Source organism: Bos indicus x Bos taurus, chromosome 10 (assembly GCF_003369695.1).
Source record: "Bos indicus x Bos taurus breed Angus x Brahman F1 hybrid chromosome 10, Bos_hybrid_MaternalHap_v2.0, whole genome shotgun sequence".
NCBI lineage: Eukaryota > Metazoa > Chordata > Mammalia > Artiodactyla > Bovidae > Bos > Bos indicus x Bos taurus.
Genome location: NC_040085.1, coordinates 21,885,365 through 21,900,703, shown reverse-complemented (window position 1 = coordinate 21,900,703; position 15,339 = coordinate 21,885,365). Strand labels below are relative to the sequence as shown.

At 36.0% G+C, this 15,339-nt stretch overlaps 1 protein-coding gene across 1 annotated transcript; it reads right to left on the bottom strand.

The window, feature by feature from the left end:
• Positions 1-12,154: 12,154 nt before the first annotated feature.
• On the bottom strand, positions 12,155-13,093 carry LOC113899469 (olfactory receptor 4F3/4F16/4F29-like). The gene has a single exon (XM_027552820.1). It carries the CDS (start codon positions 13,091-13,093, stop codon positions 12,155-12,157), a length of 939 nt encoding a protein of 312 aa, XP_027408621.1.
• Between the last annotated feature and the right edge of the window lie 2,246 nt (positions 13,094-15,339).

Below are 15,339 nucleotides of genomic sequence, written 5' to 3'. Positions count from 1 at the left end.
ATTAATTACCTCCAACAACTTTCTATCACTAATTAATGTACTTCAGTGTCCTGGGAAACTGGGAAGCTTGCTAAAACATTTGTTCTTACTCTACTTGTCCAGGAAAGTACTCTTATTTGGAACATAAGGCTTTTTGGATGAACTCATGATACAAAATGCCAGCTTAATTTGTTCTACTCAACCTCTCTATCTCCTAAGGTGCCTCAGACACCATAAGAGAATCATTGTCACCTAACCACTCAAAAGTCTCCATAAATTTGCCTGAATTCAATTTCTACCTCCTTAAGAAATCATTCTTAATTCCTTCAACCTGAGTAGTTTTCTGCTTCTAATGTTTCGTTTTAACTCCCTCAATAAATTATAGGGCTATTCTACAACTATATTTCTTTATAAGCACCACAGTAGAGGAATTAACAAGTCTTCAGTAAAATGCTTGAGTGCCTCATTCTAGTCAAAATATATTGAAGTTAGTCATCAATCTCAATGTGGAATCAGGGACAACAGACTCCATTTGGGACTTTGTGTTAAATAGACTGATTATATGACTTCATTATTCTTTGACTTCATCTCAATTTAGCTCTTATCATATTCTATAACAAGTGTTTCTATTATTTTTAAAAGAAGCTGCATGGGATAATGAAATGAGTATAGGCTTTGATATCTGAAAAATCATATTTCACCTTCTGTCACCTAATACTTGGTGACTTTGGTAACATACATTTCATATCTGACCCCTTTTCCCATTTGTAGAATGGAGAAAATGAATGTGTTTCAGAACTGGGAATGTGAGACAATATTTGTCATCAAATCTAATTAATTTCTCTTCTTTAATGTATCTGGTAATGGAAGTAATATATATATATATCCACAATGAGGTTATATATAAGTAAATTGTAAGTTAATACAGTGAAATGAAATGAATTATTTGGAAAGTAAACTAAATAAACCAGATTTATATTTATCATCATGAAAAACTCAAATATTTTATATTGAATGAAAAACATAAAATTTTATACTAACATAAATATCATTTTATATGTTTCAAAACATTATTGAATATAAATATATATGGATGCAATAGAAAGTTTGAACAAGAATGCTACCCAACAATGTCAGAATAGTGATTTTCTCTGAGGAGGAAAAGAGAGGAATCTGATAGGATGAGTGATTTCAATTTTACTTGCAGTGATATCCTCTCAAAACAAATTTGTTAAATAACAAGTGTCCATTAATCTTGAAATTAAATACCCAATCATACAGTTTTGGGTACTTTTTAAATGACTGAAATATGTCAGAATTTCTTTTTTTAATTTAATGCATTTGCCATGGATCCATTCCTTTCTCTTTCCATTACCCCTACTTTCATCAGTTCTTGCTACATCTATCACAAAAATCTCACCAGAATTCTCTTCTCTTTCAAGTACTTTCCCTTCCAACAAAAATACATCAATTCTCAAAACAGACCCAATCATATTGTTAAAAATCTAGTATGTCCCTTTTTGCCTTCATGTAAACCACAAAGTTCTAACAGAGCATTCAAAGTCCTCTGGAGTCTGGTTCTTTTCAACCTCATTTCCTGTCTACTTTTCCTGCTTCTTTTCTTATACTCAATGATTTGGCAATTATGATTTACACATAATAAAGATAACCTCAATATAGGAAGATAAGATTGCAATTGAAATAAAGATAGGAATACAGATTATATATTTATAACATAACAATTCAACAAAGATAAAAGATAATATAATTAGATGATTGAAAACCATAAAATATGGCTGCTTTGTGTATCTATGGCAGGAGTTTAAAAAACTGCCAGGAGTTTTGAAGAGACAGAAGAAAATAGAAACAGATTATAAAAATGGAGGAGGATTAAGGAAAAATGAGTAGCCCATGTCAAAAAGAAGGGATATAAGGCAAGTATGTGTATAATGACAAAGAAAGACAAAGTCCACTTTAAATGAAGTAAATGGTAGCTTATGGGATATGAGTAATATTAGTTTCTGGGCCTATTCTGCAGAATTTTTTAATTATAGCAACTTTTAAGACCATGTCTACAGGTATCTTTTAAGTACTCAGTCTCTTTGAAGACTTTCTCCATATGCCTATACTAGTAACACACATCTAGTTATGAATTTAGTTTCCTTTTGGATCTTGAATATCTTCCACAATGTAACAACTGGGAATTTGAGGAAAAGTGCATCAAAAGAGGGAAGAGCTATAAATATGGAAACTACTGGGGTAACACTGATTGTTCTTTAACTACTCTGCAATGACTACTAGAAGAAAAGAAAGAGGTGAAAAATGAAATTGCTGTATATGTTCCAAAAGGGAGAGAAATATACAAACAAATGTCAGAATATAGAAATTCATAGTTTGATGTGTAAAACTCAAATGTCAAAGTTTTAAATGCATCTGAAGCACATTAAGAATTCTATTTATGTCCTGAGCAATAGTCAAAGAGAGGGTTCTAGATGGAGACATTAGGGTATGATGTCCAGTCACCTAGGAGTCAACAAATACCTACAATCAATCTCCCAGTTGACTAGATTTTGAAACCATTTTCTTATAGATTGGTTGTGCATCCATTTTCACTCTTGCGATAGTTTACACAAATACCAGAGGCAAGTTCTTTTCCATATGCTGGCTCAGTGACACGAGGCACCTCAAGTTGTCAGAGGCCAGTCTTAGGTGTTCCCTTTGGAAGAATTCTTTCCTGGGGCACAGAGCCATCTGAAGCCAGCTGAATCATAAATGATCAAATGATAATTATTTAAGCAATTAAATTTACATGGTAAAAAAGAAAAGGTCCAGTTCTTCTCCTTTTACAGTATTATTTTTTTCTTGACTTATAGAGAATTGATCAATCTTCCAGAAACACATTGCCAGACATTTAATTCTTTATAGATGAAGAAAATGCTGGTAGGTGGGGGTTCTAAATAATGGAATTATCAAGCTGAAAAATGGTATCCACAGACATCTCATAGTTTTGAAAAATCTAAACCACTATTCATATACATTTCCTTCTCAATCTAAAATTATTAAGAGGTTTGAAAGTCCCTCAGCTGAAATGTCCTGCATTTAAAAAATTATTCATTTATTTAATTTTGCTTGTGCTGGGTCTTCAGTTGCTGCACATGTGCTTTCTCTAGTTGCTGCGAGTGGGGGCTACTCTTTGTTGTGGTGCGTGGCTTCTCACTGTGGTGGCTTCTTTTGTTGTAAAGCATGGGCTGTAGGTGCACCAGCTTCGGTAGTTATGGCACATGAGCTCAGTAGCTGTGTTGCATGGGCTTTGTTGCTCTGTGGCACGTGGAATCTTCCTGGACAAGGGATCAAACCTGTGTCCCCTGCATTGGCGGGTGGAGTCTTATCCACTCTACCACCAGGGCTGTCCTGAAATGTCCTGAGTTTTAACTTTCAAATTGTCATAAAAATCTTTCTTCATACCTAAGTAAAATTCTGTTCCCCCTAATTTGACTGTTTCTTTTACTTTTTATAGCTGTATGCATAGAAATCATTTTCAGCATATTTTTCAATTACTCTTTTATATATGAATTAAAAAAGACTGAGTAATCCCTTACTTTTCTGTTTCTAAAACTCAATGTCTTTTATGTTTCCTCTTAGTATTCCTTTCTCATCTAAATCCTTACTATTCTTACTATTTAGAGAAAAAGATTAATAAAAAACAATTATGTAAAGTTTAAAAATAAAAAAAATTAAAAAAAATAAAATATAAATAAATAAAAAACATTTTAAAATTGTAAAGCACATAAGAAAGCAAGAGAACCAATTTGATCTCCTGGTAGTTTTCATTTTGTTTTTAAATTTTGCACATCTTATTTTAAGTTGACATTTTATTGAAAACAACTTATTCATATTTGGAACTTTGAGTGTCTTATCTATTTAGGTGTCTCTAAAACTCTTTTCCACCTTGAAAATTTCACAAGTTAAATAAATTTGCTGCCCTTTTCAGAGAAGAAAACCAGTTCATAATTTATCTTTTTTGGAAAACCAATAGAGATTACAGCATTACCCTTGATTTCTTAGTTTCATGTGTCACCAACTTTTCTTACCTTTTAAATAAATTGCAGAGAATGGGAATCATTCATTTCATTATCACTGAAAATAGAGTGCTAAACCCCAAACATTATAAAACCATTAGATTTTTCCTAATATCTTTCACATTACCCTAACACTGTGTGATTCTAGTTAAAAGTGATGGTCAGTTTACATTCTCCAATGTGTTAATACCCCTTTTCACAATTATTCTCCATTACTAGTCAAATTGTTACCCAGGTTTAGGATATACTCATACATTTTAAGATATGATTCATTTCCACAGTAGTTTCCAAATAGAATCATATCTGATATAGAGCTACTTTCCTTATTGTTAAGTTTATTCTCATTCTTCCATTTTACCTGTACAAAGAAAAGAAGCCTCCTCATAGAGTGTTAGATATTCTTGTGTTCTCTAAGTGCCATAAAATCTTGCCATTATAGAAATGAAGTTTATTAATAAGTCTAGAGGACAATGACCAAGTAACACTGCAAAGACTGAAGTTTAGGAGTTCATGGATCATGGGACTTTATCTCTAGGGACCTATTTAGCTTGACCAGAAAAAATGTCCTAAAGACTCATAATAAGACACTAGAGAAGAAGAGGAAATAACATATGTTTATTAATGTAGGACAAAACACAGTGTACTCAAAATTTTGTTACTTTGATTTATAACTTTCAAATATTTCAAAGTATGGCTTATGAGCATCCATTTTAACTCTTGCAATAGTTTCCACAAATATCAGAGGCAAGTTTTTTCCATCTGCTGGCTCAATAACACGAGGCACCCCAAGTTGTCAGAAGCCAGTCTTAGCTGTGTTCCCTTTGGAAGCATTCTTTCCTGGGTCATAGAGCTATCTGAATGCAATAAACCAAAGTTCACAAGAATAGGAAGCATAAGTTTATATTGTAAATAATTTCAGTTCAGTTCAGTTCACTTCAGTCGCTCAGTCGTGTCTGACTCTTTGTGACCCCATTAATCACAGCACGCCAGGCCTCCCTGTCCATCACCAACTCCCTGAGTTCACCCAAACTCATGTACATTGAGTTGATGATGCCATCCAGCCATCTCATCCTCTCTCATCCCCTTCTCCTCCTGCCCCAAATCCTTCCCAGCATCAGGGTCTTTTCCAATGAGTCAACTGTTTGCATGACGTGGTCAAAGTATTGGAGCTTCAGCCTCAGCATCAGTCCTTCCAATGAACACCCAGGACTGATTTCCTTTAGGATGGACTGGTTTGATCTCCCTGCAGTCCAAGGGACTTTCAAGAGTCTTATCCAACACCACAGCTCAAAAGCATCAATTCTTTAGTGCTCAGCTTTCTTCACAGTCCAACTCTCACATCCATACATGACCGCTGGAAAAACCATAGTCTTGACTAAGCAGACCTTTGTTGGCAAAGTAATATCTCTGCTTTTAATATGCTATCTAGGTTGATCATAACTTTCCTTCCAAGGAGTAAGCATATTCTAATTTCATGGCTACAATTACCATCTGCAGTGATTTTGGAGCCCCTCAAAATAAATTCTGACACTGTTTCCACTATTTCTCCATCTATTTCCCATGAAGTGATGGGACCAGATGCCATGATCTTCATTTTCTGAATGTTGAGCTTTAAGCCAGTGTTTTCACTCTCCTCTTTCACTTTCATGAAGAGGCTTTTTAGTTCCTCTTCACTTTCTGCCATAAGGGTGGTGTCATCTGCATATCTGAGGTTATTGATATTTCTCCCAGTTTGTGCTTCTTCCATCCCAGTGTTTCTCATGATATTCTCTGCATATAAGTTAAATAAGCAGGGTAACAATATACAGCCTTGACATACTCCTTTTCCTATTTGGAACCAGTCTGTTGTTCCATGTCCAGTTCTAACTGTTGCTTCCTGACCTGCATATAGGTTTCTAAAGAGGCAGGTCAGGTGGTCTGGTATTCCCATTTCTTTCAGAATTTTCCACAGTTTATTGTGATCCACAAAGTCAAAGGCTTTGGCATAGTCAATAAAGCAGAAATAGATGTTTTCCTGGAACTCTCTTGCTTTTTCAGTTGGCAATTTGATCTCTGGTTCCTCTGCCTTTTCTGAAACCAGCTTGAACATATGGAGGTTTACGGTTCAGGTATTGCTGAAGCCTGGCTTGGAGAATTTTGAGCATTACTAGCGTGTGAGATGAGTGCAATTGTGTGGTATTTTAAGCATTCTTTGGCATTGCCTTTCTTTGGGATTGGAATGAAAACTGACCTTTTCCAGTCTTGTGGTCACTGCTGATTTTCCAAATTTGCTGGCATATTGAGTGCAGCACTTTCACAGCATCATCTTTCAGAATTTGAAATAGCTCAACTGGAATTCCATCACCCCCAGTAGCTTTGTTTGTAGTGATTCTTTCTAAGGCCCACTTGACTTCACATTCTAGGATGTCTGGCTCTAGGTCAGTGATCACACCATTGTGAGTATCTGGGTCATGAAGATCTTTTGCAGAGTTCTTCTGTGTATTCTTGCCACCTCTTCTTAATATCTTCTGCTTCTATTAGGTCCATACCATTTCTGTCCTTTATCAAGCCCATCTTTGCATGACAGAATGTGTCCACTGGAGAAGGGAATGGCAAACCACTTCAGTATTCTTGCCTTGAGAACCCCATGAACAGTATGGAAAGGCAAAATGATAGGATACTGAAAGAGGAACTCCCCAGGTTGGTAGGTGCCCAATATGCTACAGGAGATCAGTGGAGAAATAAGTCCAGAAAGAATGAAGGGATGGAGCCAAAGCAAAAACAATACCCATTTGTGGACATGACTGGTGATAGAAGCAATGTCTGATGCTACAAAGAGCAATACTGCATAGGAACATGGAGTGTTAGATCCATGAATCAAGGCAAATTGGAAGTGGTCAAACAGGAGATGGCAAGAGTGAATGTCGACATTCTAGGATCAGCGAGCTAAAATGGACTGTAATGGGGAATTTAATTCAGATAACTGTTATCTACTACTGTGGGCAGGAATCCCTTAGAAGAAATGGAGTAGCCAGCATGGTCAACAAAAGAGCCCGAAATGCAGTATTTGGGTGTAATCTCAACAATGACAGAATGATCTCTGTTTGTTTCCAAGGCAAACCATTCAATATCATGGTGATCTAAGCCTATGCCCCAACCAGTAATGCTGAAGAAGCTGAAGTTGAACGGTTCTATGAAGACCTACAAGACCTTTTAGAACTAACACCCAAAAAAGATGTCCTTTTCATTATAGAGGATTGGAATGCAAAAGTAGGAAGTCAAGAAACACCTGGAGTAACAGGCAAATTTGGCCTTGGAGTATGAAATGAATCAGGGCAAAGACTAATAGAGTTTTGTCAATAGAATGCACTGGTCATAGCAAACACCCTCTTCCAAAAACACAAGAGAAGATTCTACACATGGACATCACCAGATGGTCAACACCAAAATCAGATTGATTATATTCTTTGCAGCCCGAGATGGAGAAGCTCTATATAGTCAGCAAAAACAAGACTGGGAGCTGACTGTGGCTCAGATCATGAACTCCTTATTGCAAAATTCAGACTGAAATTGAAGAAAATAGGGAAAACCACTAGACCATTCAGGTATGACCTAAATCAAATCCCTTATGGTTATACAGTGGAAGTGAGAAGTAGATTTAAGGGCCTAGATCTGATAGACAAAGTGCCTGATGAACTATGGACGGAGGTTTGTGACATTGTAAATGATTTGGTCCTTTGTAAAAGTGACTTTTTATACCTTGGGTTCATATATGCTGCCTTTAGGATAGAAGGCAAGATATATTGTTCACTGGCTTAAGATATGTAGTGCACCAAATAGGAAGCATCTTAAATTTAAAAGTTGTTCACCTCCCAGTTGATAGAAACCTGACCATTAACTAGTCCATTCTACCACTCCATCAATGAGATGCTTCTGGTAAATGTAGTAAATTCCATGGGTGTAAGCTTATTATCACACTTCATTTCCTAGAAAATTATGTCCAGAGCCAAAGTTGCATGGGACACCATAGGAACAGATAAGGCAGAAAGGTATTCTGTAAGTCCACAAATGGTAGTGCTAGCAGAAGCACCACATTTGGGAAAGAAAATCAGCACAGTATGGAGACAAATCTCTAATACTTGCAGGAAAGGTAGACAGTGAGTCTATGGAGAGTATGATGAGGTGTGGCATCATACAGGGAAGCTTTACATCTGCATGGGAAGCTTTGGCACTCAGCAATAAAGATAGATTACCCATAGTGAGGGGGAAATTCATGTTGCTTCATCTATGCAGAGACGTCAACTATGCTTCTATCAGCACTGTTTAGTACCAATTAATAATGAATAGTATGTGATACCAATGAAATAATACTAGGATAGCTGGGAAAATAGGTTGTTTTGCATCACAGAAGGAAGTCTTCTTGTTACTGTATAGTGAATAATCTCTAATAGTCTTTTTCATGGGCAGTCTCTATCCTTTTTGAAAAGTCCATCCATATATACTTCTCTTCAGACTCTACCATAAAAAATTTATACTCGTGTTCTTTCTTAGGTCTTAAAGAAACAAATAAATCATTAGCTCTCCTCAGAAATTAGTATTATCTGTACAATAGGCCATCTTCCCTTCCAAGAGAAGTGTACAACTAAAGGTTATTCCCTGACTGGAAGAAAGGCAAGATGGCAGCATAGGATAATGCTGAGCTCATCTCCTTCCATGGGCACAACAAATCTAAAGCTATATACAGAGCAACTTTTCCTAAAGAAGACCTGAAGGGAGATTTGACAGCTCCTGCATAGAGATGAGGAAAGATGGAGACACAATATCCACGTAAATCCAACCTCATCCTCATTGTGATGTGATATGGAGGGTCATAACTGAGGGACTTAAGTGCAGACTCTCCCACCCTGCAGACAGTGACAAAACATCAACTTAAAGCCCATCTAGACAATATAGGAAGAAAACTCACAGTTACTCAAGTAGCAGTGACAATAAGCCATGAACTGCTAGAGCCCTCTTTGAGGTCAGAGATATCAGCAAGCATCATGGGTTGAGTACCCTTAGAACCCTCCCTTGCCATTTATTTTCCCTTCACTCATACTAGATAGCTGAACTCGTGAAGAATAATAAACTCTTCAAGATATGAAGTATGTTTGAGGAGGCAACTTACAACTACAATAGAGCGATTAAAAAGGGACAGCAGTAAGGGAAGTCAGGAGTTCCTGTCTCCAGAACGTGAGACGATTTCTGTTATGGCAGCCAGCCAGTTTGTGGTATGCTGTATCGCAGCCTTAGCAAACTAGTACAAAAACGATTCTCTATCAGATGAGAAGTGATAGAGAATTTTCTCTGTTACTTAACTAAAGATTAAAGAAAAATCTATTTGTGTAAGAATATGTCTCTTTTTCTCTATAAGTAGAAAGTTTATTTGCGATCTAATGCCTGTGAGTGTCTCTTCTTTTGATGTCTTGGTAAATCTGATTCTTCTCTTGATCTGTAGGTAAGGTTGTAAATTTGAACATGAGAACTTTATGTGTGGCTGTACTTCTGCAATTGAGAAACTCGTGTGAATGTGAAATAGTCCAACTCAAGGAGATATTAATAATTTTTGTACAAAATTTTTGTACAGTTAGAGGCTGACAGGAATCTACAATAATACAGCCCATATTGCAAAATTTTTAGAATGAACTTCTACTCCTTTAAATTTGCTAGATTTTTCAGAAAATTTCTTATAAAAATGACTAACACACAAGTGTTTTTCTATGAAAATCCAAATGCACATAGTGAAAATAAATCCTTGGACAATTCAGATTCAATTGATTATATTTTTAATAAAACAGTGATAGATATCCTTTCCAACCTTACCAGTAAAGATTATAAGACAAGCAGTGTGTCTATTTAAACAAAATGTTTAATATCTTCAGCAATTTTAAGACCTTGGTTTACTATTAAACATAGTAATTAGTAGATATTCTTTGAATAAGTTTTGAATTATTCAAAGGTTGAATGTTGAAACATTCAGTGGTGTGTGTGTGAGAACTTATTTACGTCTTTATAGAGCATCTATATCTTTTGATCAAGTTACTGCTTATGTTCATGTTTGCAACTTTAAGAACATAATTTATACTACCTATAAGAAAATGTGAACAGAATGTGTGCGTGTCTGTTGGGGGTTATATTAGTGTGTTCATGAGTTTTGCTAGTTTACTAAAATGATTCTCCTTTATTCTCCTTCAAGAACTCTCAGTGGAATACAAATTGCTTATGTTGGTTAAAAGTAATAATTACTATGGGTGACTGAGGCTGTACTAGAATTAACATGACCAAAAACTATCAAGGGGAAAAAGGGTACATTTATCCTAGGATAAAATGTTATTCCAGAAACTGAAAGTGGATAGTAAACAATAAAACTGAATGGGTTCGATACATGCATGTAATCATTTTTAGTACTAAAGAATACTAAGTATAGACACCAAGAATTGAATGTATAATTTGCTTTAATAAGAGTTTGGTATATTAAAATTGTGGTAATCAAGGCATGATTTTTCTTTCATTACAAATAATACATTGTGTTTTCAATAAAAATAAGGTATTGTTAATGTGTACTTATAAAAGAAGACCTGAATGGATATGGAGAGCCATAGATGGTTTTTAGGAAGCAAATTCTATTTGCTTTGGATATATATCATATAATTATATATGCATATATATAATTTCAAATAATGAGCTAAATTGAAGCAATGATATATATTAGTTTTGACAACATTTGTACAGTAAAGTTTTGATAGGCTTATTTAAATAAATTTAGAAGTGCTATACTATTAAATATATTAAAGCAAGACTAGATTTTGGATATCTGTTAGAATGACATAACACACTGATCTTGGTATATTTATTCTGCTTTTAACTAGAAACAGTGAATGTAACACTCTACTTCTGTTTAATTTTCTTAGTAATCAGAGATTCTGTAAACAACTCACAAAGTATGTTTTTAACAATTCTTAGTAGGAAGAAAATGAAAGGAAAGCAAAATTTCATAAAAATAAATATCGCTACGTAAGCCTTAGTTCAGTCCTTTGTGGGGATGGGGTATTGTATGTACTACAGTGTATACCCTATTTCTTACTACGAATCTCTGTCAAAAAGTATGAAAGCCACTTCTATAAGGGACCCTCCCCTTGCCATTTATTTTGCCTTCAATCACACTCAACAGCTGAACTCCTGAAGAATAATAAATCCTTTAGACATGAAATGTGTTGAGTTGGTGACTTATACTAACTACAATAGAGCAATTAAAAAGGGGAATCAGGAAGGGAAGTTAGAAGTGGACAGAGCAGCAAAGGCAGGGCAGGGGGAAACAGGGAGGAATAACAGGATGAGAAGAAAGAGAAGGAAGAAAGGCCTGGGAAAGGAGAGGGAAAGGGGGGAAAGTTTTCCTAGCCCAGAGTCCATAAGTGGCTGAAGAAAAATGAAGAGGAAGATACAGGAAGAAAAAAGGAAGGAAATGTAATGGGTTCAAGTAGCATAAAGCCAATCACAGAGGAAAACACCTGGTGTTTCCCAGATCTTTTAATTCCAAGAACAACTTCTATGGCTTCTACCCAGAGTTGTGTGACCACTGGGTTCCTACATGTATGTTCTCAGACTGTGTGTTTGCTCTCGAAGAGTCTGCCCTCTTTTGCACAGCCCTGGCAGAGACCCAAGGAAGAATGTGGGAAAGTTGCAGCATTTAGCATGAAGACTCATTTCAGTCCTCATCTAGCAAGTCTCCCGCTAGGTGCTGATAGGAATTCCTGTCTCTGAGAAGGGTTCCTGTTAAAAGGGTCCCTGTTCTCAAGGCCATAAAGAAATTTATCTGTTTTGTATTTCTAATAGTTACTTCATGTGAATATTATTCCTTAGGAACTGAGACTCAAGATTACTATAATCTTTGATTATAAATACTTAATATGTAACACCTCTCTTCAGAAGTGAATGTCACTCCCTCCTAAATGAAAGACAAAATAGACTTGATATCATTGTGCATAATTAAGGTAGAACAATCAAAACTTCTGTCTGAGTTTGATCATCAGTAATGACCATCAATAATCAACAAGGGATCTTTACAATACAGCCATCACTTAAGAAATCTTTCTATAACTCACTAACTGTCTGCATACCCTCCTCATTGCAACCTTCATTTCTTGATTCCTGAGTGTGTAAATGACTGGATTCAGGAAAGGAGTGAGAACTGCATCAAAGATGGCCAGAAACTTATCCAGGTGTATAGAGGGAGATGGCCACGTGTAGACAAATATCAAAGGACCAAAGAACAAGACTACTACAGTGATGTGAGCTGAAAGTGTGGACAGAGCCTTGGATGAACCTGTTGAAGAGTGTTTCTGAACAGTGAGAATGATGACGATATAGGAGATGATCAGAATGAAGAAGGAGCCAATAGAGATGAATCCACTGTTGGCTGTGACCATGGACTCTAGTTGGTTTATGTCTATGCACGCAAGTTTGATCAACCGAGGAAGATCACAGTAAAAGCTGTCCAACATATTAGGTCCACAGAAGGGTAAGTTTACCACAAAAACCAGTTGAACTGTGGAGTGGATGAGGCCGACCATCCAGGCAGCCACTAAAAAGGAGATGCATAGTCGTGGGCTCATGATGGTCAGATAATGGAGAGGCTTACATATGGCAACGTACCTGTCAAAGGCCATGGCAATGAGCAGCACCACCTCCACACCACCAATGACGTGGATGAAAAAGATCTGAGTGATGCAGCCACTAAAGGAGATGACTTTACGTTTCCTGAAAAGATCATAAATCATCTTGGGAGACGTGACAGAAGAAACACCCATGTCAATGAAGGAGAGGTTGGCCAACAGAAAGTACATGGGAGAGTGTAAGTGAGGGTCACAAGTCACAGTGAGAATAATGAGGGAGTTTCCCATCATGCTTGCCATGAAAAATGTGGAGGAGAACACAAAGAGGAGAAGTTGTATTTCCCAGGAGTTGGTGAGTCCCAGGAACAGAAACTCTGATACCACAGACTGGTTTGCTCCATCCATGGACTTTGTTAGCATTGTTATCTGAAGGAGAACAGTAGGAAAAAATGCAAATTATGACAATTGTGTTGATGAATTTGAAGAAGAAAGGTCAAAGTTATGAAAGCCAATTTACATATTAGCATGAAAACTGATCTAAAATGCTCATGATCTCTAAACCATGTTTACACAGTAAAACTGGTGGCTGTTATATGAAGCTGTTCTTGCCTCCAACTTATCTCTGCATTTAATACCCTTTTCTTCCTCCATGGGTTGATACACTGTATTACTCATGAGACACAAGAAAATAAATATGAGTAATATGCATTCCACCCCAAGTCTTTTTGATTTTGGTTTCAAAACTATTATGATCTTCCCAGTCATATAGCACTAATCACTACTGCAATCTCTTTGAAGCCTTATAAACCTTCACCCAGCAGAAAGACCTATCTCCTCCTTCCTTGTCCCTACCTCTGGGAACACATTCGTCTTCAATATTACTTAGATATTGTTTGCATCTATGAAGTCTTACTTTATTATTACTAGAATTTAAATTACTAGCATAACTACCAAATTTTCTCTGTATTTAATACCACTCTGCTTCCTTCTAGGGTAGATGCTATAATGTTATTCATGACATACAAGATCGGTCAACATGGGTAATAGGAATTCAACCTTAAATTCTTGACTTTTGGTTCAAAACTAATACAGGCTAGCTCCAATCACACATACTCTTCATCACTTCTCAATTATTCCATCAACTTTTAAGAATACAAGCCTTATTCTCATAGACAGAGCCTTCCTTTTGACTCCCCATCTCTGGAAGATATTTGTCTTCAAGTTCTATTGAATTTTAACCATATTTGTGAGGTCTTGTTTTATACTACAAGCATTTATTTGACTATTTCTTGTATTTTAGTAAACTGAGTACCAGTCTAACTCACCTCGTAGGCTGTAAGCTTCTGGGAGGCAGGGGTTATGATTTATTCATATTTAGATTCCCTGAAGCAATGAAAAATGATCCACACAGAGGTGCAGGTCCACAAACTGTTACAAGTCTGTGTCATGTTAGGTGTGGAAGTCGAGTGTTTAGAAAATTCTCTAGAAGTGTCACAGGATAGCAAACCAGTATAAAATTTTGCATTTGTTAAAACATCAGTCCATGAAGGACTGAAGAACAATACCTGATTCTTCACCAAAGATACTTTGAGAAGTACTGCCCTAAAGTACTTAGCACATAGTCTGTGAAGCTTAAAACTGTGAAGGAGATCATGCAAGAGTGAAAAGTATCTTGCTCAAACCTCTATGTAAGAATTTATCACAATATCTTGTAATTTTACTTTTAGTTACAGGAGGAACAGAGCACAGTGGAAGGAATATGTCCTTTGGATTCTGTAAGTCAAGATTTAAACTGTACTTCAGTTACTGACAAGGCAATTTTGGCAAATTCTTGAACCTTCATTTATCCATGACATTATCCTTCATTTATCCATTAATAATACTAACTCCTCAGAGTAATTTGGGGTATAAAATCATTGGAATAATGATAAAATAATTAAAGTTTTGCAATAGTGCATTCAGTATATACCTACTATAGGTAAATATTCAGTAAATGTTATTTTTTCTTTTTTCACACATCTATAATAGTGCACAGTATATAACACGATTTAATAAGAAGAAAATAAAATGGTATTGACCAGGAGATAATATCAAATTTCCATATCAAAAAGATATTTTATTATGTTATAATTATCTCCTTCTATATAATAATTGGAGAATATAATATTCATATTGGTAGGGGCTTCCCTCATGGTCAGATAGTAAAGAATCTGCATGCAATGCAAGAGACCCGGCTTTGATCTCTGGGTTGGGAAGATTCCCTGGAGAAGGAAGTGGCTACCCACTCCAGTATTTTAGCCTGGAGAATTCCATGGGCAGAAAAGCCTGGCAGATTACAGCTAAAGAGTTGGACATACTTATTTACACTCATTCTTTTAGAAAACAAACTAAAAACCATCTTGTGCAGATTAAATATATTTGCTTTCTAAGAAGCACTGCATTTTTTTAATAGTACTATAAATGTAGTTCACTGATTTTTTTTGTTTGTTTGTTCTCATTTCCAGTTAGATTGTGACTCCCAGAAAGTTAAGGACTACACCTGTGTAGTTATCCATGTATCCCCAACTTAGAATGACACTGGTACATAAAAGAGCTATGTAAATATATCAGGAATTAAATATTTTTTGAAAGATCAAAGAGGATGTATTTAA

Bases quoted from the DNA above. Each gene is read 5' to 3' on its own strand.
- LOC113899469 (XM_027552820.1), bottom strand. From the start codon at position 13,093: ATGGATGGAGCAAACCAGTCTGTGGTATCAGAGTTTCTGTTCCTGGGA.